Source organism: Stomoxys calcitrans, chromosome 2 (assembly GCF_963082655.1).
Source record: "Stomoxys calcitrans chromosome 2, idStoCalc2.1, whole genome shotgun sequence".
NCBI classification, from domain to species: Eukaryota; Metazoa; Arthropoda; class Insecta; order Diptera; family Muscidae; genus Stomoxys; species Stomoxys calcitrans.
The window spans coordinates 237,175,899-237,201,777 of record NC_081553.1 but is presented as its reverse complement, the minus strand read 5'-3'; the positions used below and the strand labels follow the sequence as shown (position 1 = coordinate 237,201,777).

General features: G+C 40.0%; 1 protein-coding gene across 1 annotated transcript in view; it reads left to right on the top strand.

Annotated features, from left to right (window-relative positions):
• LOC106087945 (uncharacterized) overlaps positions 1-23,955 on the top strand; it is a 68,358-nt gene extending 44,403 nt beyond the window's left edge. Inside the window, exons 3-12 of the mRNA XM_013253170.2 lie at positions 12,771-13,298; positions 14,397-14,513; positions 14,573-15,005; positions 15,076-15,192; positions 15,246-15,377; positions 15,449-15,708; positions 15,775-15,919; positions 15,992-16,141; positions 16,201-16,378; positions 16,435-23,955. Of these exons, the coding sequence (XP_013108624.2) occupies positions 12,784-13,298; positions 14,397-14,513; positions 14,573-15,005; positions 15,076-15,192; positions 15,246-15,377; positions 15,449-15,708; positions 15,775-15,919; positions 15,992-16,141; positions 16,201-16,378; positions 16,435-19,277 (4,890 nt within the window). The 5' untranslated portion in view covers positions 12,771-12,783 and the 3' untranslated portion in view covers positions 19,278-23,955. The remainder of the gene's footprint in view (positions 1-12,770; positions 13,299-14,396; positions 14,514-14,572; positions 15,006-15,075; positions 15,193-15,245; positions 15,378-15,448; positions 15,709-15,774; positions 15,920-15,991; positions 16,142-16,200; positions 16,379-16,434) is intronic.
• Positions 23,956-25,879: the final 1,924 nt, after the last annotated feature.

The window sequence follows — 25,879 nt, the reverse complement described above, 5'->3', positions numbered from 1 at the left end:
TCCGTTAACGCAAACTGGTCCATATATTTTACGAAGAATCTTTCTCTCAAATACTCCAAGCACTACCTCATCTGCCTTCACAAGTACCCATGCTTCAGAACCATATAACAGCACAGGTAGTATCAGTGTAATCTTCGTCTGTCGAGAGGTGGCCTTGTTTCTAAACTGCTTACGTAATCCAAAGTAGCATCTGATTGCAGTATTATTCTTATCTCAAAACTGGTGCCATTTGTTTCGGTTGCGGCGGTGCCGAGGTAGATAAAATTGCTGACTATCTCAAAGTTGGGGTTACCAACTTTCTCAATTTTCTTTATCTGTTCGATCGTACAAGGCGTTTTGGAATTGAAACCATCCATTTCGTCTTAATTCCATTTACTGCCAGACCCATTTTCACTGATTCTCTTTCGATTCTTACTACTCCCGGTGACCGATCTATGATGTTGATGTCGTTGGCATAGGCGAGTAGCATTTGTATAATCTACTCCAGCAAGATAGTCTCCCTGTCTGATAGGCTGTCTCCTTGTCGGCAGGATGACATTTTAAGTCAACAAAGAGATGGTAGGTGTTGATTTGTCCTTCTCGGGATTTGGCGCAGTGTGAATATCTGGTCTAGGGTGGATTTACCAGGTCTAAAGCCGCATTGATAGGGCCTAATTATCTCATTGACTTTAGGTTTTAATCTTTCACACAGAACGATCGAGATTATCGTGTATGCGATGGGGAGGAGACTTATTCCTCTTTAGTTAGCACATTCCGTCTTGTCTCCTTTCTTGTAGGTATGCTGAGGTTCCAATCATCGGGTATGCGTTTTTCTAGCCAGATTGCGCAGACAAACTGATGCATACGCCTTATCAGCGTATCGCTTCCGGTCTTAAATTGTTCAGCGGGTAAGCCGTCATCGCCTTCTGCCTTGTTGTTCTTGAGTCGGGTCACTGCTACTTGGACTTCATTCTGGCAAAGAGGTAAACATTCTATACCATCATCAGGGATTGGTTCTGCGGTATTCTCTTCGCCACCAACGTCGGACAATAGCATTTGCGTAAAATGTGTTTTCCATATATTCAGCTTGCTATCTGTGTTAGTTAGCAGATTTTTTCTTTGTCTGTTTAGGAGGATGTGCCTGCACTAAAGGCATCGGTTTGATGTTTAATTCTTTGGTAGAATTTCCGGACTTCATTCTGACTTCTGTGTATCTCAATTCGCTCGAACTCACGTCTTTGCATTTCCTTTTTCTTTCTGCGGAATAGACGTTTCTCCTCTCTCCTTTTCTCCCGATACCTCTCCTTCATCTGGCGCGTTACCACTGATTGCAGGGTTGCTCTATATGCCACATTCTTGGCTTCAGTAGCATCTCGACACTCTTGGTCGCACCATGGGTTTTTTGGGAGAAGATTCCGGTACCGAAGTACGGATTTCGCGGCATAGAGTGGGCAATGGTTTGACACGGCGCCATTATATCTTCGGAACAAGGAGTGCTGGAGTGGAGTATGTCGATGCCATCTGTTGTGTTTGCAGCTTTTCAATGTCCAGCTCTTGTGCAGTGTCAGATCGTACTTTTCTCGCCATGTTTAAACTGGTGCGAACCTTGCTGCAAAAATGTAATGATCCGAATCTGCATTCGCTCCATGGATCGATCGTACATCTAACGCGCTGGATGAATGCCTTCCATCGATTACAGCGTGATCAATTTGGTTTCTCGTCTTTTGATAGGGTGACAGCCATGTGGCTTTGTGAATATTTTTATGTTGAAATCTGCTGCTACTAACTACACTGTTTTTTGCCATGGCAAAATCTATCAGCCTCAACCCATTACCGGACTTTATCTCGTGAAAGCTAAACTTTCCGACTGTTGGACCAAAGATGTCTTCCTTCCCTATCTTCGCATTAAAATCTCCCAGAACGATTTTAATATCATGGGCGGGGCAGCGGTCATATTCTCTCTCTCTAGGCGCACGTAGAAAATATCCTTGGTCTGTCCTTCTTGTCTTCTGTCGCGGCATGGGCACAAATAAGGCTGTTACTATGGCAGCTATAGTATATCTCGTCACCGTTTGGTGTTCCGTGACGCCATTTCTACAGAGAGTGCGTACATTCCAGGTGCAGCTCCAGGTACATCCTTCGCTGTCGCGAGCCGCTTGCACCAAGATCCGACGCTCGCCTCGAGCGGCCCCTAACCTACAAACAGACGCTGATGTTGGCCATTGGTTATTTAAAGGAGCCAATAACTCGCCTTGTCATCTCGAGTATCATTGGCAGAGTATTTATTTAGGAGACAGTGCCACCTGACTCCTCACTGAGACTCTCTTCTCGAAAATCGCTGACTGCCCGCGGCCGAATTTGCAGCTACTCCGCATAAAAACGGAGCTTTCCACCATCCGCAACCTTAGGACGCGCCCGGTAGCTATAAGCTAAGCTTCCCGTGAAAACGATGAACACCACACAAGTCGGTGCTCAAAGTTCCAGCCTGTGTGGTGCTCATAGTTATCCCGTGTCGGCCGGGCCCTTAAAATTTCACACCAGTTAATTTGCTTGGAAAATAGGTTTGTACAAGCCCACTTGCACAAGTGCATTTGTGATGTGTGCAGCCAAACGGCATTAACCAATTAGCTCATCCAAAAGGGGTTTAACCCCCACTCGCACATTCACCTCTTCTATGTGGGGTCTATGCTTTGAAAGTGCTTTTATTAAATGCTTTATGGGGCTATATTTTTGGTTTAAGCAGTGAGAGCAGCTCAATAACAGTTGCAATAGATTTTAAATATATCTTTAATGTGCTCATGGCGCGACAACAGCTGAGTACTTCTGTAATGGTATGTGAGCACATGTGCGTGTGTGTGTGTATGTGCGACATTCGAACCTATTGTTGGCAACAACGTGAATGAATGAACTGCGTGCGTGACATTTCGAAAATCACGTTTACGGTAACCACCAAATAAAGTTGCTAAATTTTCGATTTGGCATCATTTCTTGCCTTTTGATTTGTTTTTGGAATAAAAAGGTAGTGGTAGTGGTGAGGTGGGTGAGGCGGACGGATGTCAGTTGCAAATACTACCACTACAAATAGAAAAGCACCATTAAAGACAATGTCATTTAACTTTCTTTGGCAAATTGATTTGATGTTGCTTTGGAACGATTTCGACCAAACACTCCACTCCCATTGGTATGAACCTATACATACATTGCGGCATGTATACGAGTATGTAAACGTAAACATACACAACATGGTGTTTATTTAGACATTTATGCGCGCATTAAACGGTAATTGTTTTTTTTTTTCTCTCTTCATTTTGCAATAACAAAAACTAACCTCATCCGCACTAAAGTTTCACCGCCATCTGTGTGCTGGATAAGGTGAGGAAGGGAGGGGGGGGGGGGGGGGAGGGGAGGAGTAGTTGGCCGGGCATTAGACACAAAGAGAAACTTGTTGTCAATTGGGCACCTAATTGGACGCGACAACAGATGGAATAAATCCCTTCAGAGCGCCACAAAAAACAAACTTGCAAGTAACGCTACGCTAGACCAATAGAACTAGCCACCCTCCTCCTCCTCCCTTGCAATGGTCTTTAAGAGCTGTCGATCACAGCTTTGTTCTGTGCTCAATTTTAGTTTCAATGATGACGATGACTATGACGCTGATGTTGGTGGCGAATGTGTTCTGTTGAGATGTATGTGGAGAGCCCCCATTTATTATATGTGGTAGCACTTTTTCAAGTCAACTGGATTCCACTGAATTTTGTTGTTTACGACTTATGGTCTGGTCGGGTAATGACCGCCACCACCCCTTTCCCATAACTGCTGCCTTGGAACTAGTATTTCTTGTATTAACTATTGCCTATGTCGCTTTGTTGCTCTCTACAGAGCCAATACATATCTAGAGATGGATGGATGATGAATGGATGGGTTTCCTTTTGTGGTTGCGGAGAATGTGGAGCAAACATTGATGAAATGGTTTCTAATGGCATCAACTGTGGAACTGTGGCATTCCATTGTCTAGATCGTTGAGTGATTCGGCAATACAGTGCCAATAATTTTTGCAACGACTATTGGAAAACATTCAATAAAAAATTCCACTTCCTCGCACCCTTTAAAACAGCGGCTCAAATTGCTTACGTACATTGCTATAAATGTAGTTTCATGCCATATAGGGCAGCTATATCATAATTTGGCACGGTTTGGAATGCAGCCGAAACTGCGAAACTTTAAAGTAGCAATGGTATCTTCGAGTTTTTGAGGCTGTATTCTAAAGGAGACAACTTCCGATTCGAATTTTGCTCGCTGACTGCTTTTCATTTTACCCAATAGATAATTCTTATAATTTTCACACTTGTGATCATTACGACGACATCGACATCATAGGTCGGTCACCGGAATCTTTGAAAGAATCGAAAGAGAGTCAGTGAAAATGGGTCTGAAAGCCGAAATGGATGGTTTCAACTCCCAGAACCCCTTGTACGACCGGGCAGATAAAGAAAATGGAGAAAGTTAGGAACCACAACTTTGAGATAGTCAGTAACATTATCTACCTCGGCACCGCCGTAACCGAAGCGATTGACACCAGTTTTAAGATTAAGCGAAGAATAATACTGGAGAACAGATGCTACTTTGGACTAAGTAACCAGTTTAGAAGCAATGCCACCTTTTGACAGACCAACCCTGTAGTTATATGGTTCTGATGCATGGGTACTTGTGAAAGCAGATCAGGCAGTGCTTGGAGTATTTGAGAGAAAGACTCTTCGTAAAATATATGAACCAGTTTGCGATAATGGAGAATATACGCGACGTACGAACCACGAGCTGTATGACGACGATAGTTATACGCAAGAAGCTCCAGCAATCAGTAAAGTTGAAGAAGGAGTAAAAAAAAGACGTAGCTAAGCAGTTTGGAATTCTGCCCACTACGTTATCAAATATTGGGTTGCCCAAAAAGTAATTGTCGGTAATATAGTAGTAATATAGTCGGCGTTGACAAATTTTTTCAACGGCTTGTGACTCTGTAATTGCATTCTTTCTTCTGTCAGTTATCAGCTGTTACTTTTAGCTTGCTTTAGAAAAAAAGTGCGCGAAATTTTGTTTACATTTGTTTGTTTGGCGTCAATTTTAATATGGGTACCACATGTATTGAAAGAAATTCATTTAACAAACCGAATCAACGCTTGTGATATGCACCTTAAACGCCTTGGGCAACCCAATATTAAAAAAAAAAAAAAAGCTGTAATTCGTAAAAATTTAGAAGACGAGCAATTTAACAGTAATCGGAAAAGGCTTCCAACCTGTCTTTTTGAGGATATTGGTGAAGCAATGCTTAATTATTGATTAGGCAATGCTTAATTATTGATGAAGCAATGCTTAATGCCAAATTACTTTTAAATCCACATATTCAGATAACGATGAAGAAGAACAAGTCGATGAAGAATTGGCTCATCGTTCATTATGGGGAAGTTCGACTGTATTTTTATTTTGGGACGTATCAGAAAGCGCTGCAAGCCAACATATTTTAAAAAATCGCCCGATTTCGCAAATATATTTTAATGTTTTTTTTTTTGGAAGGAAGCCCTACAGGCCAAAAATTCTGAAAAAAAATCAAGCTATATTTTGAAAATATTTTTCCTTTTTTGTTTTATTATTATGTGACAGAAATCGCCGCCGGCAAATAATATTTTCAGAAATCGCGCAAATTTTGGAAAATTTTAATTGTGTTTGGTTCTCGTCACAAAGTGCTGCAGCCAAAAATATTTAAAAAAATCGCGCGATTGTTTGAAAATATGTTTTATTTTTTTGGAATATTTTATTTTTTAAATATTTATAATGTGCTGTTATGCGCTGCAGATAAAGATATTTTCAAAAATCAGCCAAGATTTTTGACAAAATGTCCCCCCAATTTGTAGAGCCAAAATAGTGAAATAAGGCCCACAGTAAAATGAAAATATACCGCAATCGTATATACCCCCAATTTGAGGAAAACTTCATTGGCCCTAATTGCTGCTTGAAAAAAGGCCTCAAATGGTCTAAAATAGCCCCCCACCCCACAATTTTGCTGTTGTTCTCCATAAACCTACCTGTTTGGAATTAAGTGGGGCCAAACATCATACCACCCCGCTTTAGTTCCGATCTAATCCGATTTGATGATATTTTGCACATTTACAGAGATATGGCATGAAAAGTCTTACTTAAATTTTGAAAAAGTGTTGGAACAAAAAAATTTTTTAATCATCCCAAAACAATCTTTTGAGTTTTAGGCTCTTTTCAAAAAATTGCAATCTATTAGATAAAGATTTATCCGATTATCATTTGTAACCTGCTATGAGCTACAGACGTGTATTAAACTCTTATTCTAATAAAAGTTCCGTAGCCTGTATTAAAATGAAACCATGCAGATATGCAGAAAGTCTATGTGTGTCATGGGCTCTTTTTTTCTTCTGCTTAAACCGGCTGTTCCGCTCCCAACGTTAAAGGAAGGAGGAATTTCTCCCCTGTATGTTACCAAACATTGATATTGAATACGATTCACAATACAAAACATGTTCTTCGACGGCAAAGCTGAATGTGTGTCATACCAAGCCTGAACTTGTTTCTATCAAAGATCTCTTTTATGTTAACCAAGTAGTTTTTGGCAAAAGAATCCTCGCCACATACCACATTGCGATGGAATGGAGTATTATATTGTATCAAATACAGGGCAAGAGTACAACCATCAATGAAATGAATGAAGTGTTTTCAGAAAGACATTTTGCAAAATAGGTACCAAAATGAGAAAACCTAGGAGTTCAATATCTGCTTCACACATTATATGGACAACTTTTAAACTCATTTCATTTTGCTCTATCTAGCCACTTTATGTCACATGTACTATACATAAAGTGGCCATCTGGCCATTATTACGCTTTCTATACCCTGCACCGTAGGTTGGGGGTATTCTAATGTCGTCTTTTCGTTTGTAACACCTCGAAATATTCGATTCGTCTGAGACCCCTATACCGACTTACTATTGACCGCATCGGCGAATTGCTACAACAAAGCATCTTTTTTGGGATATACGTGATACGTCAAAATTTATAACCAAGGCGAATAAAATTCTACACGCCGTGACATTTAAAATTTTCGGCAAATTTGCTTAGACTTTGGCTTCAGGGCAAGAACTTTATTTATTTTTGAGTGTCAAGCAAGAAAAAACTAATTTTAAAATTTTGAAAATTCCTATTCCTGCAAAGGCTTAACCCAAAAAATCACCAAGATGGCAGGCTTAAATAGCTTTCACTAGATTATTGTAGCGGTAGATTGTTAGCAAGTGAAGCCTATTAGAGTACGCTTACAAAGGAATATTTAGAAGACTATCTTCAACGATTTATTAATAGAGAATGAAAAAATATTTTATACAAATTGACAAATTATGAACATATCAAAGAACAATTGTTAAAAATTATCGTTTATAAACTAAAGTAGTAAAGTTGATTTCTAACACCCTTCCTCAATTTGTATTCCAGATTGCTCTCTGAATTTTGTTATTTTGATTGCTGTCAGAGGCTTGGTCAACATGTCAGCTAACATATCCTCCGTGGGGCAGTATATACATTGAATATGATTTGATTTTATATGATCTTTGACAAAGTATATTTTAGTGTCGATGTGTTTTGTTCTATTGCTAAGTTTCTCGTTCTTTATCATCCGTAAACAGCTTTGGTTATCTTCGTAGATGATGGTTGGTTTACTTTGCTTTAGCATCATATCATTTAATAATTCTCGTAACCACAATGCCTCCTTGCATGCCTCTGACAAAGCTATGAACTCTGCTTCTGTCGAAGAAAGAGATACACATGTTTGTTTCTTGCAGGACCAGTTTACTGAACCTCCATTCATTTGAAAAATGAATCCAGAATTTGATTTTCTGTCGATTCTGTTTTCCGCCCAATTCGCATCAGCATAGCCCATGAGTGTATTCTTTTCTGGAGTGTTTACATCACTGAGTCGAAGTAGATGGTGTGCGGTGCCCTTCAAATATTTAAGAACCCTTTTTAGCTCGGTCCAATCGGCGTTTGTTGGGCAACACACCTTTTGTGCTAGTATAGATACACTTGCCGCAATGTCTGGCCTAGAATTCACGCTTATGTACAGGAGAGATCCAATAAGTTCCCGGTACCTTGTATTTTCTGGTAAGAGTTTAGATTCCGTCTTGCCGTAACCAGGATCAAGTGGGTACTTCGAACTTTTGCAATCCTGCATTCCAAATTTTGTAAGTAAATTCTCAATAAATGTTTTCTGGCGAATGCAATAATTAAATTCATTGTCTTTTATAACCTCTAAACCAAGGTAGTGACAAACGTTTCCAAGATTAGTGATGTCGAAATTTAATTTCATTAAACATTCTACTTGTGTTTCACCATTTTTCTCAAATCCTGGCGGTTGCTTCATATAGATTTCCTCTTCAATTTCACCATTGAGGAAAGCAGATTTCACATCCATATGAACTGCTGTCATTTTCTTAACACCAGCAACAGACAACAAAGTACGCAAAGTAGACTGTCTAACCACGGGTGCGAAAACTTCGTCGTAGTCTTGTCCGAACTTTTGACTAAACCCACGTGCAACTAACCTTGCTTTATAACGCTGAACTATGCCGTTTGCGTCGCGCTTTAGTTTGAATGTCCATTTACAGCCTATAACATTCTTGTTGTTAGGTTTCGGAACAATCTCCCATGTATGATTGTCTTTCAGAGACGACATTTCGTCGGTCATTGCTTCCATCCATTTGTCGCGCTGCTTCGAATTTACTGCATCCGTGTATGTTTTTGGTTCAACAATGTCAGAAACCGCAGAACTCATTAGTGTTAACTTTTCTGGAGGCTTGCCCTTTGTCGACCTATTTGATATACGAACTCCAGAATCTGTGCGAATATTAGATATATCGTTCTGACTAATATCTTTTTGTACCAATTCTTTTGACGAAATAACTTCTTCATTAGCGTTCTCGGCTTCATGAGCATTAATCTCTAAGTCATCAATATTTTCTTGATCTATACTGCAAAATGAATCACCATCACAAGATTGTTCTTCGAAAGAACGATTTATAAAATTTGACATGGTTGGTTTGAATTCACCTTCAACAAAAACCTCTTCCTTTTGGTTATTCTGGAATTGCACATTTTGGTTATTTATAGCGGTGTCAATAAACTTTACATCTCTGCTTATAGTAATTTTCTTTGTTCTGAGATCTGCGAGTCTATATCCCTTCGAGTGTTCATCATAACCCATAAATGTTAGTATCTGAGCTTTTGTATCCAGCTTTCGCCTTTTAACATCTGGTGACAAAACATATGCCTTTGACCCGAAAATACGAAGATGATTTATGTTTGGCTTTTTGTTTTCCCACAACTCAAATGGTGTAGAACTGATGGTTTTGCTTACCAAACGATTTTGTAAATAATTGGCAGTCATGACAGCTTCACCCCAATACATATTTGGTAATCCTGATTCTGCCAATAGACATCTCGCCATCTCAGCTAAGCTTCGGTTTTTCCTCTCCGCTACTCCATTTTGTTGAGGTGAGTAGGGAACTGTGTACTGACATTGAACTCCTATACTTTCAAGATAGTTTTGAACACGTTTCGCTGTGTACTCCCCTCCATTATCAGATCTAAGTACATTAGGATATTTACCGAACTTGTTTTTGACCATTTCCATATAAGCTTTTATCTTCTCGAACACTTCAGCCTTATTATTGAGCAAATACAACTTGGTATGACGGCTGTAGTCATCGATAAATGTAAGAAAATACTTCTTTCTTCCAGGAGTTTCCGTTTGCATGGGACCGCAAACATCTGAGTGCACTAAATCCATTACTGCTTCAGATTTTGAATCAGATGATTTGCTAAATGGAGCTCTTGTCATTTTGCAGCTTACGCACACATCACAAGCTTGTCTCACTCCACAATCAACAATTTTAAACTCACTAGCTGTTTTATTTTTCTGCATCGTCTTGACTGCATCAACATCCCGGTGTCCGAAAATTTTATGCCAATAATGTTGACAGGTTTGAGAATTGCATTTAACAACCATCGCTTGATGATTCGGTTGTTGCCTAAGTAGAACCAATCCGTTACTTATATCTCCTACCCCAATTTCTTCACCGATGTTAGTTCGTATCTTGCACTCTGCGCCTTGAAAACCAATTTTATAACCTTTCTTCAGTACTTTTGAGGCTGAAATCAAATTTCCATGAAACGATGGTATATACAAAACGTCTTCCACCGTCACTTTTGTCTTTTCACCATTTGAATTATACATTACCAGTTGACAGCTTCCTTTACCACTTGATGTAACAGTTTGACCATTTGCTACCGAAACTGTTTCACGGCTTGTATTATCAAATTTGATAAAATCATTACGTCTTGTACTAATGTGACAGGTTGCCCCTGAATCAATTATCCATCCTGATGTTTGAAAACGTGGTGCTGTTGAGAAAATATGATGTCTTTCAATTTCAACACTGTTTGCATGCTGCTTGGTTTCATTGTTGTTTCTGTCCTTCTTTAGCTTCCAGCAATTTTTCTTTAGATGACCCTTTAACTTGCAGTAATGGCAACGTTTTCCAATGTTATCATCTTGCTTATTTTGAAAAATCTTTGAAGTTTTTAAAACTGTGTTCGGAATTGCATCCTTTGCTTGGCGTTGATATTCCTCAAGCAAACTGTTTTCTACCACATTTACAGTCAATTCTTCCAGTTTTCGTGCCTCTAATGCTGTGACTAATGTATCAAAAGAAGATGGTAGACTACTGAGCAACATCGCAACGACCCAACGTTCCGAGAATGTTTCTCCAATTGCTTCTAGTTTCTCGAATAAAATTTTCATTTCAGATATATGGTCAGCCATGGTATTCTCCATATTGAATTTCATACTACAAATTTTCCTCATAATTCTTACGCTACTGCCAAGATTGTCCTTCTCATGATGCGATTTTAAAATATTCCATGATTCCTTCGCCGTAGTAGCCTTTCTGATGAGCAAAAGTTGGTTGTCCTCCACAGATAATCCGATTAATATTCTGGCATTTTCGTCATTTTTCTCCCATTCATTATTTGCTACCTCTGGAACAGATTCGATAATACATTTCCAAGCGCCTTCTCTCCGTAAAATTAACTCCATCTTAAATTTCCAAAGATGGTAATTATCAGCGTTGAGCTTCGTGAACGACGTCTTAACTAAATCCATAATGGCCCATAACCTATTAGAGTACGCTTACAAAGGAATATTTAGAAGACTATCTTCAACGATTTATTAATAGAGAATGAAAAAATATTTTATACAAATTGACAAATTATGAATTCAAAGAACAATTGTTAAAAATTATCGTTTATAAACTAAAGTAGTAAAGTTGATTTCTAACAAAGCCGACATTGAATGCTGCAAAATAATTAGCTTACTACCTGCAAAGGGCTCAAATTGGAAGATTGTGACTAGAGCTCAATCACCACATAAGGGGTTTTTGTATGACTTTTTGAGGCTCTTGGACATCCGTGGGATGTTCAAGTCATTACAAGATGATGGTTTAAGTTTGTTTGCTACTAAGACGACGTTGTCATTACGGTGTGTGGTCGTGTGGGCTTGATGTATCTCCCGAAAGGTAAAGTTTGTGTGTTGGTGTGTTCAGGGTATCTCACCTAGATGGGGTGGACCTACCGCTCTCATTGCAATGTTAGGACTTTGATGTCGCCCTGGACACATGACGGACATACGTTTGATGTGTGGGGATGAGGATAAGTTATAGATGGTTGAGCACCTATTTCGACACAGCGCTAAAATTGCGGGAATAATTGCCGGACTATGGCTATCTTCAGGCGCATAGTCCTTTTACCGTTCTTGACTAATATAGCTCTAAATGGCAGATTGTAGGAAACTCTCCAGCCCGCCTTACCGCCGTTTTGTCATGCATTTTGGATCCTTTTTCATTCTAGTGTCTGACATTTTATCTGTGTTATTTTGCTCTTTTTGAAACTTTTTGGGGGCTACTCAATGGACCTAAATTTTCTTGAGTGAAGTTTCCAGCGATTGAGGTTGTTGGACACCATAACAGCAGCAAACAAAATGTAAATAAAAATATATTTTTTTGAAGTTGACGTATCAAATTCTATCAGCTGGGTTGATGGGGGGCCACCTAATTAATACGGCTTGCATCAAAGTTTATTTATTTGTTTAAATTAAGTAAGAAAAAAACTTTCATAAAAATGGGAATCTTTGCATAGCTGCCAAACCATCCGTCGAAAATTGCCCTGTCTAAATACCTGATGTCCGTTGCATTTAGCATCATCACCAAAAATTGTCTTCGTCTGACTTGTCTATTAAGTACAAACAAGAAGTTTAAAATTGTTTCTACCGGCAAAATCATTATCAAAAAAACAATTGAGACATCGAGTAAAAAAAAACAAAATTTTTGTTTGTCATCTGTCAATTAAAACAATGTAGACAATTTGGTGACAATGTCAAGCGCATGGTAGACAAAAGTGTTGACTTGGGGACACTTAACCCCTACAATAACTTCCTACAGGGTTATAATTGAATCGGAAAGCAATCCAGCCCCTGAGGGGGAAGCAATGCTTGTGGTTATATTTGCATTAGTTTCCTTAGTGAGATGTATAGTGCGAAATTTCCAAAATGTATAAGTGTCTTAAGCGATTCTTCTCAGTTTTATGTTTCAGTGCATAATATTAAGCATAACTCTTAATATGTGGATATATTTGGAATTTCATATTAGCTTTTATATGTTTTTCATTTTGCAGCGAATGGTATTTAATGATGCTCTTGCCTTCAGGGCGGTCCAATGGCGATGTGCAAACAATAAATAATACAAATAAATCCATAAACTTTTTGGCAAGAGCCTCATCCCCGCAATCCAGCATAAATTTGGGCAGTAAATCGGAAAATGCCGGCTGCCTGGTATCGCCAGCACCATCAACGTTCACACCAGCATCACAATCATCTGAACAGAAGCCAATGTCGACTAACCATTCCGCCACATATTCACCGCAAACGACGCACTCAAGCGGAGTCATGTTGCTGTCGAACTCGCCCGGAAGTCAAAGCGAAACCGGAACAACAACATCAGGACGTTTTGTGGACGGCACTAAAAGCTCGTTCTTGTCCAATGGCAACGTTAGCTCAAGTGTGGGAGCCTTGGCTACGGTGACTCCCGCAACAATCGGAAATTGGGAAGAGATCGATCGCCATTTGGAGGCTGCACAAGCCAACCTAAAGAGCAAACATTGGAGTGTTCATCTGGGCAAAGAGGGCCGACTGTATTACTGCAAGTAAGTTTTTGTCTTTAGCAAAACACCGCATAGCCATTGAAAACTTAACAAACTTAAATGACTTTCAAAGCAGACGAAAAACAGAACATTAGTCCATACAAATGCCATAGGTCACGGGTAGAATCGTGAAAGGGTAGGTGAAGGAAGAAAGGAAGGTAGGAAAACAAAGCACGGCATGGGAACTCAACATGTTTCGAATTGACATTACCTTCTCTATAAACACACAGAACAACACTATGCTCTGTTGGTATTGTTGCTGGCCGATGGAAGGATAAACGTATGCTTGAGTGGCCGAGTGAGGCTGTTGACTACAGCCTTTGCCTAGCATGTAGTACATGTGTGTGTGTGTGTGTATTAAATGGTGCTCCACAATCCTCCATGGATACGTCCTTGGGACGAACGAACGAACGAGGCAGCGAGCGAGTGAATAACAGCAAACAATGACATTAAGTTAATTAAGGCAAATTGTTTTAAGTAATTTTTCACTTAGCTGCACAAAGAGCAGGAGCAGCTTGCAGGGAGCCAACGCAAGCCCACTTAGATCTTTATGGCTTTGACACAATAAAGATAACCGGGCAAAACCAAATTGAATTAATTATTCACATCGCCAGAGCCAGTCGGCCAGCCAGCCAGCCAGGCAATCAGCCAACATGTAGCATGGAAATTATCAACACGCCCAAGAACTGTGCTGCCACACTTTCGCCTAGCGTTCCAATATAAATGCTAGTGTACACCTCCTGCCATCGAGTAGGCATTCATCCATCCAACAGTAATGAATGAGCATTTAACTAAGACCAATCATTTCGCCATGGGAAACCTTATTTATCGGGGGATATGGTTTTTGTGGTTTACTTTGCACTGCAATCTTTTCACGGCATTGACAACATAGTTGCGCTCACATGCAATCGTACCCCCCAGCAGTACCTTCGAATATGGACACAAAGTAAGGCAGGCTTAAGAAAACAAGATGAAAGGAAGACATTTTGAATGTTAAACAATCTCGACAATGAAGACAATGAGGAACTTACTGCTCCTACCGCAAATTAACATACTCATGCCAGAGAGTTGACAATAGTCTTCTTTGTTTCTATTTTCCAGTCATTTAACGCAAACATCTGGATGGTTACCATCTTGTGAGGATTGGAGTAGAAGTGAAGAGCTACCCTATGGTTGGGAGAGAGCCATCGATTCGAAAGGACGTTCATATTTTATCAAGTGAGTGAAATGACCCCCTACTCTAGCAGTAGCAAGATCTCTATATCGCTCTTTTGCAGTCATTTAAACAAGACGTCAACATACGAGGCCCCAGAGTGCGTAAAATGGGATGAAAAACCTCCTGAACCTAGAGTTGTGATTCTACAACGCAGCCCGACGATGGGCTTCGGATTTGTGGCCGGAAGCGAGCGTCCAGTGATAGTACGCTTTGTTACCGAAGATGGTCCCAGCATGAATAAACTGCAGCCGGGAGATCATATCCTTGCTGTCAATGGCGAAGATGTGATAGACGCACCCAGAGATCGAGTGATACAGTTAGTGAGGGCTTGCGATTCCCAAGTGACTTTGCTGGTGTGCCAACCCGTTCACAATAGAACGCCGGGTCGAAAGTCAACTTTATTGTCTGCTGGCAAGAGGGCCAAACTCAAGACTAGACCAAGTCGAGTACGCTTTGCGGAAAGCGTTTGCGTGAATGGAGCCCCATTGTTTCCGGTAGGTACTATCATTCACGATTTTTGTAAAATTAAAAATACTCACAGCTGCTTTCGATTTCACATGTCAGCCTTCGGCATTTTCCCTGGGCGATATCTGTGTACCACCGATGGCCAATGTATTGAAGGTGTTTCTGGAAAATGGTCAAACCAAATCGTTCAAATATGACGCCACCACCACTGTGCAAGTAGGTTGGTATATCGGCCGCAAAATTGTATAATATCTTTTGTTTGTTTAAAGGACGTAGTCACATCGCTACTGGACAAACTGTGTTTCACATCGGGAGATATATTTAGCCTTGTTCTGGAACATGTCAAAAGTCTTAAGCGTAACAAACTAACACTACTGGATCCCGAAGAATCATTAGCCAAAGTAAGTTATACTTGCCTTTAGCCTTTCCCCTTAATGGAAGATTTATAAATAAGGCCGATCGTTCAATTTAGATCGCCTCACGACCAGGAGCCCACAAACTGCGTTGTCTTTTTCGAGTGACTTTTGTACCCATATCCGCTGCTGAGCTGGCCCAAAGAGATCTAAATGCTTTAGACTATTTGTACTTGCAGTGCTGCAATGATGTGTCTCAAGAACGGTTTGCGCCAGAGTTGCAGCCAGATGTTGCTTTGCGACTTGCAGCACTTCATATGCACCAACATGCTTTAGCCAATGGCATCCATCCATCTAAACTTTCCGTCAAAATGGTGGAGTAAGTATAATCGGATTAAATTTGCTTTATATAGCTTTGCTAACATTACGTCTTTGCATTTGCAAGGCGAGAGTTCGGTCTAGAACGTTTTGTACCAGCCTCACTATCAGAGGGCATGAAACGAAAGGAGTTGAGGCGCTTAATCTCACATTTTCTAAAGATGAATGCCGAAATGACGGGATCGTCGGCGAAGGTCTTGACACAACTTCAGGTGCGTTATTATTAAGACATTTCACTTTCGTAACGCATTGATATCCTAGTCTTGCTGGTTTTCCCCCTTCAGGCAAAGTTGCACTATCTAGATATAATCGCCAGTTTGCCTAGTTATGGTGCGAAATGCTTCAGCACAAACCAAAGGGAAGGTGTTGAACGAGTTCTGCTTGTGAGTCCACGCTTTGGTTTAAGTCAAATATCTAGTGCCAGAAATTCAGTGGTAAGGCGCTCAGTCCTTTTCGACGGATGATCAACTAATTTGATGATATCTTCTTTCAGCCCCAGGCAATTTCAGCCATCGACGACATCAGCCACGTCTCCGTAATTAGGGAAGATGATGTGACATGCAGCGTTTGTGTCTACATGCAAGGGGATCGGTTCGTAAAGTTCTACATGGAAGACCGAGATGCCGTCGAGTTTTCTTTGTGTCTAGCTGGATACTACAAGTTGATGACGAGTAAGTGGAAGATGTTTTGGCACATGATCAATGTTCTAATTGCTATTTGTCCTAAGATAAAACCCTTTCCGTCTCAAAAGAGCGGGACCCTATGGACGAGGATAATTCACCGCCATACCTGGCTCAACACACGGTTTTACCAGCAACATGGAGTTATTTGGCACCATTCCATAATAGGGCCCACAGCATGAGCTTTATTATGGCCCCTCCGTATCATCCAAGCAAAACAAAGTCTGAGAATGCCTTTAGCGATACCTGTGAGCAGGTACCCGCTGAGTTTTTGGCAGATAAGGCCATAAGTATCTCCAACCGAAGCCAGTCTCCAAAGATGCCGCCATTGCTGTCGACAACGGCGATGGATTTGGACATTCATAGTGTCATGGCAACTGAACTTCTAGAGGAAGCCAAGGATTCGGGAATGAGTGATAGCAGCGGAGGCGGCAGCAATTATGGGGACCGCTCGCAATGCTTCAGCAGTGCAGCTAAAATGGAATCTAAAAATGAAGAAGTCTTGAGACGTGTGCATGAGATGCAAAAAATGGTTGAAAATTCCGAACAGTATTTGAACGAGCAGGATGAATTAGTGCATGAATTCAGGCCAGCGACCGGAAACGCCAACTACAACACATGGCAAAGCCCAACTGCTGGCCTCAATAGTGCCCATGTAAATGTTAGCGGTGTCATCGAATTCGATAGCGACTGCGACAGTTTGAGCAGTAAAATGTCCTCCAATGAAGAGACCCCTCAACAAGGATCATTAAAACATAGCGATTCTCTAGTTCTCTTAGCTGAGACCATAAATCACGATTTAACTGGTATTACGCAGGGACTAATCTCCATTGGAGAGAATCAGCCGGAAGTCAGACGCAAGAAGCCAACACTGATAGATACCTCAAGCCCACTGCCCCAACGCAAAGTAAACGGGTTCAGCCAATTGTTAAGCAATTTGCAAGCGCTGGGTGACTTTTCACAAAGTGAAAGTGATTCGGAATCGATAGCGTCCCCCACCAATTCCCCCACAACTCGGAGACCTTCTCTGCTTAATACCAATGAGAAATCTAGTCGCAAGCAAAATTTGGTGTACCGCTCTAGTTTCGGTCTCCACAGTCCGGATAGCAATAACTTTGGCATGGAAACCAAAGACTACAATCTAAAGGAGTATCTCAAGCAGCTTAAGGAAATAAGCAACGTAGATAATCTAAACCAGGACACCGATACGGCGGCCAAAAAATTATCGGAGATATATGGATTTGAAATAAGGGAAGATACTTTTATTGAAACCGACACCGACTTAATCGACCTTAGGGCCATTCCTCCACCTCAGACCCCGGACGAGTTAGATGCACTGTCCATACTTAATGCAGCGCCCAAAGGCTTTGGCGATTTAAATAGAAAACCTTTGGGCGATATGGGGGATCATGACTTGGACAAATTCCTAGAAAAAGTCGTAGTTGCACCCCCAACACAAAAGGCGACACCAGCTAAAGAACTGACACCCGAAGAGATAATGTCATTCATTATACCACCCCCTCCAAATTTAGATGAAATCGAGAGAAACTCCAATAATAATCGTCAGATTAGTGTCATAGGCGAAAGCTTGTATAGCAATGCCTCTCCGGCCAAGCGAGATGACAAACCACCAGTTGCGCCCAAGCCCGCCGAAGAGAGTAGGGGACATGTCATTGAGTATGCCACGGTGGAAAGAAAAAGTAAATTTTCATGTTGTCCAAAATCAAAGAAGGACGACACTAGTATGGATGTAAGCGAAGTGAGTCTGAGTATTGCGAACTTGAAATTACCACCGAGATCTCAATCTATTGAACAAAATGCGCCTGCAAGACCACCAAAAAGCGTTGAACTTTTACAGCGCTATTCACCAAAGAAACAGATGCTATCGACGTCTTGTTCTTCTCCAGTGCCTGAAAGAAACGGGTCACAACCCAACAAATTGAAAGAATCCCCACCAACGCTGCCACCTCGCACAACTGTGCACCAACCCCTGCATATAGAACGTGAGCATTCGAACATATCGCCTATGGTGAGTCCCTTGGCCCCAAAGAAACCTCCATTACCTCCAATTGCCACGAGACCATCATTAAGAAAGAGTCCTTTACCTATGAACTACCCCGGAGCCATAGAAGTGAAAACTCTATCCCCTTCACCTGCCCCGCTAAACCAAACCAGGACGTTTCCCTCAACCAACAATTCAGCCGTACCCAGTCCACAGTTAACGGCTGCTCCAAGCCCATCAGCCGCATCTGCACAGCAAGAATTCAATCAGTATTCTTCGGTTATTCATGAACAACGACTTGCTCAACCGCCACCATATCTATACGCACAAAGTCATGCACACGCAAATGCTCAAGGCATTCCGACCACAGGCTCCAAACTGATCATAAAGAATGGTCACATAATAGACGCGGAAGCATTGCTGGCCAAAACAGATGTAGCTATGGCGGGCTTACTGGTAAAACTTGATCAAGTTGCAGTCCAATGTACAGCTGCACAAGCTGCCGGCGGCGGTTCTAGCATAGACGAGGACAAGTTCCAGAAAACGAAAAACGAACTCACAGAACAAACTCTAGTTTTAGTAACGGCCTCTAAATTTCTTGTACTGTCTATGTCCGACATGTCGCTATCGACGTCGCTGCCAGAACATTTAACCTCTTGTCTCACAGCTATCCGCAGGATAACTGAATTGACTCAAGACATGACTCGTCACACCTCGGCACCCTTGCAGACACGCAACATTGTTTTGAAAGTCCACGATGTGGCTTCCAGCTTTCGCGAATTGGTGGGTGTGCAAATGGGCAATGCTGGCCAATTAGCATTGCAGGCCGAATGCCTGGCCAATGTTCTAGCGACTCTGCTCAGAAGTCTTAGGGTTTTTTCCCCCTAAACCGAATTTCACCCCTTCCCCTCTCACACAATTCCACGCATATCAAATTGACCAAGCCACACGCATGCATATTATCTACCACATATCTTACGTTCTTACCATCTTCTTCTTCTTCTGTCTTCTGTTACAGGTTAAAAAGTAATACGTACATTTCCCAGTAAACATTTTCACACGTACAATACACATACGTACATATATATACAAGTATCTAACAATGATGAAAATCTCATATTACCCATACTCATAACGTTAAACAAAAAAAAAATTGCTCATAGAACAAAAATTAGCCAAAACCTAAATACCCCCATGCTATCTCCCTTGCACCGACAGCGTGTGAGAGAGATAGAACCAGAAAGTAGTGTTAAACTTTTATCACACTCGACACACACCATTGCATGCGTTTTCAAAAGAAACGCTACATACAAATGACAGAAATCGTAACTAAACATGTTCTTAGGTACATTCAGACTAATCAAGTATTTGATCCATGTTGTTTTGTCATTTTTGCCCCAAAATATGTCAAATTCGTACATTTTCGATTTTTTATTCACATTAGACACATTTTGTTTGCCAAATAGCGTTAACCATTGGATCAAAAAGGCCTTTTTATTTGCCCTATATTCGATTGCATGTAAACTTTGTTGTTTGATTTAACAAAAAAATTGTAAGGAAACACAAATTTTACATCCAATCGAATGTAGGGCAAATAAAATGCTTTTTTGATCTAATGGTTAACGCTATTTGATTTGTTTTTGGACAAACAAAATGTGTCAAATGAATCTGTCTAATGTGAACACAAAATCATGTACGAATTGGACATATTTTGGGGCAAAATCACAAAACAAGATGGATCAAATATTTGATTAAACTGAACGTACCTTTACACCAAGAGGATACAAAGTTTGCTGGGACACAACATTAGCGATACTGATTTCCTTTGACGGCAGAAAACGTACATTGACACGCCGCATTAACCATGTGTCCAAACCGAGGCCTGCTGGGCTCTTCCAATGATGTCGGATCTTGCAGGTACTATTATTTATCAAATGTGTGTAGCTCATCTCGTTTATTTTCCATCGCCTTTGGATTCGAATTCAGAATAAGTCGGTAATTCGGCGACTGCAAACTGCCTACAACAACAAGGGAATTTTAGTGGCATAACAATTTAAAATGATCCATAGAACGCATATAGAACCTGCTGCACTGCTGTCAACTCCAATTGTGTGTTCTTGATGCTCGAGACCATGCACTATACGGTGTTGGTTAAAAAAATTAGAAATAATTCGCCAGTTTGGTGATAGAGTCAATGCTGCACTTTCGGATGCACAAGCAAAAACAATTATCCGGTCCGATCCAATCCATTTCTGTCAAAATCATATCAGAGCCCATAAATTGCATCTATTATCTAAAAAAAAGTAATCACGAAAAAATGTCGCGAGAAACTAACAAAGTACCAGCCATAAAAGGCACGTTTCGGCTAGCAGGGAAGCTCACGTCCCATTGCTCAAAGTCTGATCATTAATGCTTGGTCTTCTCTATGAACTCCGGCCTTTTATTTAGTTTTTTCATAGTTTATGCTTACAGACACTGGTAAATAGGTAAATATATGGGCAATCCCATTGTGAAGTTGGTTACATTTGTACTGAAATATACGAATATATCTTCTGAACAAATGTATTTGGAAGCTTTTTATGTTTTTTGTGCAATTTTATTCCATTTACCGAACCATCAATTAATGTCATAGGCTTTGCCAGTATAGGATGTGTAACGGCCATCAAAACTAGCGTAACGGGCGTTACCGTTGCAATAAGCTGAATTTGCAGGCCTTTCACCAATCTCTTGGTTGCCTCATAATTCCTCATATGAACATCGTTTAATAATTTCTGGCATGAAACTTCATAAAATTTTCTTTTATCTGATTTATCTTTTTCTACCACCAAGTTCATAACCTTGCAAACCGCATAAACCGCCTTATTCACAAAACTCAATGAAGCCTTAAATTAGATTTTTTTTTAACAGTTCCCTAAGGGAAATCTGTCGAATAAACCTATTTCAAATCTACATTAATTTTTGTGAATACCGGTGTAAAGCGTTTGCAACGGGCGTTACACTTAAATATAACGGGCGTTACGGAATACTTAATACTTTCGATTTAAAGTTATTTGTTCGTAAACACAAGGCGGTTAGATATAAGCACACACATTTGAAATATATATTATCGAACTATATCTTGATGTAGCCCTAGGGTGGCCAATGTCTATATGTACCATCTATAAAACGCAAATTGGGTACAATAATTTCTAAAAGATCCCTCGCTACCCGGATAGAATATTGGTTAGATCGGACCTTATTTGGATACAACTGCCATACGATCCGTTCTTCCAGGTATGGGTCTTGAACTCATAAAAGGTTTATTTTTTATTTGGTTTCGCTAAAATCGTGGGACTGAATTGTATCAGACCTATCTACCATTTTTGAGAAACAATGATGTTAAGCCGGCCTAGCGCAGAGGTTAGCATGTCCTCCTATGACGCTGAACGCGCCTGGGTTCGAATCCTGACGAGACCATAAGAAAATATTTTCAGCGGTGGTTTTCCCTCCTAGTTCTGGCAACATTTGTGAGCTAATATGCCATGTAAAACTTCTCTCCAAAGAGGTGTCGCACTGCGGCACGCCGTTCGGATTCGGCTATAAAAAGGAGACTCCTTATCATTGAGCTAAACAACTTGAATCGGACTGCATTCATTGGTATGTGAGAAGTTTGCCCCTGTTCCTTAGAGGAATGTTCATGGGCAAAATTTGCAATGATGTCAATCCGACCTATTATAAGGTGGATATTCAACCGGTATTACTTATATGAAGAAGCGAGCATTTTTGACTTTCAGAATGAGTTAATTTAACTTTTTTTACTGAAATCAGTGCTTGCACTTTTAAGCCTACCATTAGGTATAAATTTATCTAGAAATTTCTAATGGCCCATATATAAAAACACAGTTGCTGTGTTCTATTTAAAACTATATAGTGCAATACACAATTAATCCTTTTTATCTGTTATTAAATGCTATCGATAACTTACCAGTACAACTTTGTTCTAAAATGTTATCAGGAACATCTGACTTGTAGTGGATAGGACTAAAATAAAACACAGCAGGTCTTGAGTCCCAATAAGAGAAATTAGTTGATCATAGCTTTGCCGTCGATGACGAATCAAGGTTTGGGACGTTCAGGTTAGTACCACGTCTACTTCACCATCAAAATGTCAATATTGAAGCTATCGAAAATTACAAATTTTCCTCAGTGTACAACACACTGCAATACAACAACAATACATTTTCCCAAGAACATCTCATTCAGAATGGATCAGCAGGGACACTTGTCATTGAGTGCTGCCGATTTAATTTTCTGCCCAGTGATAAGGGACATCCGAACATTACGCCGTCAGGCGACCACTCGGCCTTTTTCTATCCAGCAAACTTTGTATGCGACACGTGGCATGAGGATAGTCTGAACTACAATTGTTATCATTTTTTATTGTACTATTCCATACGATATCATGTTAGGTTCATAAACAGTTCATTAGACAATAGCATATATAGAATCTCCTTCATATTGGATTTGTGTTTCCATAGAAAGTAAAATGTTTGGGGTTAGTGACCAGTTTCCAGTCTTGCATGACATGTAGAATGTAGTTAAGTCGTTTTAATTTTTATATACATACATACATATGACAAGCATACTCGTACACTTTTGAATGTATTACACAATTATTACATGTGTGCCCGAGAGAGAAAAACTAGAAAAAATAAATAAAAGCAAAAACAAAAAACTAAGATATTCCCGTAAGAGATGAATGGTGCCGCGGATTTAAACCAATAATTGACCAAACAATAATCAAAATTTTTACTTGTGATAATGAGTCAAGTTTCATAATTTCATTATGTAAATGTAGCCTTCGTTAATTTCTTCATCTATAGTAATGTACATACACACAACGTCTATTTCTCTTCCCTTGCCACATCCCTGGCCCTACACGTATATCTTCTATGTATATCTACAGAGAAAAAGTGTTCGAATATCGAATCGAAAATGAGAAAAAGCCCACAGGAATACGAAAGTCAAATAACTTATGAAATACCTACTTTTATATCTTTATTGTTAACACGTACAGTACGGGTATTTACATACATCGTTTGTACTGCTTATTTGTTATATTGTTTTAGTTTGTAACCGTTGTTTTATTTGGGCAGCTCCCGATGACGGTCTGACCTCGTCGCTCATCGCTCGTCCATGCACAGTCGATAATGTTCGAATAATTTAGGATTTTTAATTATTTATCATAAATATCCCCATAGAAAAGCCATATCAAAACAAAAAAAATATCTACCTTCTCAATACAAAATGCAAATAGCGATTCTGAAAAATACAATACCAAAAAACCAACCAACCAATCTAACTAATATTGTATACTTTCAAATAATAAATGTTTAAATCAAATATTTAAAATATTGTATTTAACAAACTATTGTCATTAACATAACATACCTAAATACATATTTAACTTTAACCACTATTAACGGTTTTGCGCTTTATCCAAACAAAACAAAAATACCGATGAAATAAACTCAAACCCCATTATGGGTATTAATTAAAAATAAAAACAACAATAATAATAAACAAACATGCTTTTTTTATTAAAATCTAGAGGTTTAGTGGCAGGAGAAGAGACTCCAATCCATAAGTATACCGATGGATAGGGAATTCTTTCTGAGTCCATCCAGCCATCCGATCTGCCTTCATTTCCGATAGGCCGTATTTTGCCATTTTTTACTGGGTCACTCAAGATATATTCATTTACAAGTAGTGGCAGTTGCCCAACAACAAAATATTGATTACACTATCTATCAAAATCAGTGATTAGTGCAACTCTGATTTTATGTATGTTACGCGCCATTTTTCGTTGTTTTTGTGTAAGGTTCTTAACAGTAACACACATACACACACAACCAATACTGGTTGACCGCTGACCGCTGTTTACGGTACGCTACCTGGTAATTATGTCATGTAGGTCACTATCACATGCATATAATACATATGGTCGTTTATTGTAGTTTGGACGAATGCCACATACAATGCACATACTTGCGAAAAAAGTATTGAAGAGAATTTAGGTTGATAACTGCGTTCATTAATAATGTGAATAGTCATAAGATATATACCAAAGTTCGTTAAGATTGGCCGACAAATGTGCAATCCAATCTAAACGATCTTGCAAGGGCATTTGATACGGCCAGCCACATCACACTCTTTTAATGACATAATGACATAATAACATACCGACAAATGTGCAATCCAATCTAAACGATCTTGCAAGGGCATTTGATACGGCCAGCCACATCACACTCTTTTAATGACATAATCGAAGCTGATTTCCCTAACTCGACGAAGAGGTGGATTGTGAACTGCATATGCGATAACACCAATCATACCTAGAGTGAAGAAACACTGTGTAGGCGTCCCGTAGAGTTAAACTGGGAGTACCCCAGGGGTGTTCTCTCCGCACTCCAGTCACCTTCACCTATTCGGTGAAGGCACGTAACATCAATGAGCTGCGTGAACGGATCTCTAAGACCTAGCAGAATTTTTCTGAAGCACAAGGTGGTTAGAGGTTTCAGAAAGAATTCTGACAGTTGTTACACGAAGATCTTCCAAAGCTTCTTCTCGTCGTTAGCCCATGCTTCGGCAGTCTGCGATAAGGCTTGAAACAGAAAAGCGATTGACAGAATTCAGCCCTGAGAGCTAAAAGGTGATTTTTTAGCTATTATCTTTTTGGCAACACTGGTTTAAACAGCTCACACACGTTTCGTGTTTTGTTTCACTGTCAAACATCTTCAGTTTGGTCTATAATTTTACCATGTTTCGTCTTACAAACGAACGACGCTTGCAAATTATTGAATTTTACTATCACTATGCATGCTCTGTTAATAAAGTTCATCGCGCGCTTCTTTCATTTTATGGACAAAGCTCATTTTTAGCTCAATGCGTACGTAAATAAGCAGAATTGTCGATTTTGGGGTGAAGATCCGCCAGAAGCATTGCCAAGCTTCCAAAGCACCAATGCATCCAGAAAAAGTCACAGTTTGGTGCGGTTTATGGGCTGGTGGCATCATTGGACCGTACTTCTTCAAAGAATGGTGAGCGCTATAGTGAGATGATATTCAACTTTTTTTTACCCGAAATGCAAGAGCTTGACTTGCATGACAAGTGGTTTCAACAAGTCTGTGCCACATGCCACACAGCACGCGTAACAATGGACTTATTGAGAGGCGAGTTCGGTGAACATTTTATTTCACGTTCGGGACCGGTCAATTGGCCGCCTAGATCATGCGATTTAACGCCTTTAGGCTACTTTTTGTGGGCTATGTTAAAGCTCATCTCCATACAAGATATACTTATTTACAGGTAGTGGCAGTTGTTCAACAACAAAATATTGAGTGCACTATCTGTCAAAATCAGTGATAAGTGCAACTCTTAACTATAATACACACACAACCAAAATTAGTTGAAAGATTGTACTCAGCTGTTTACGGTACACTACCTACTAA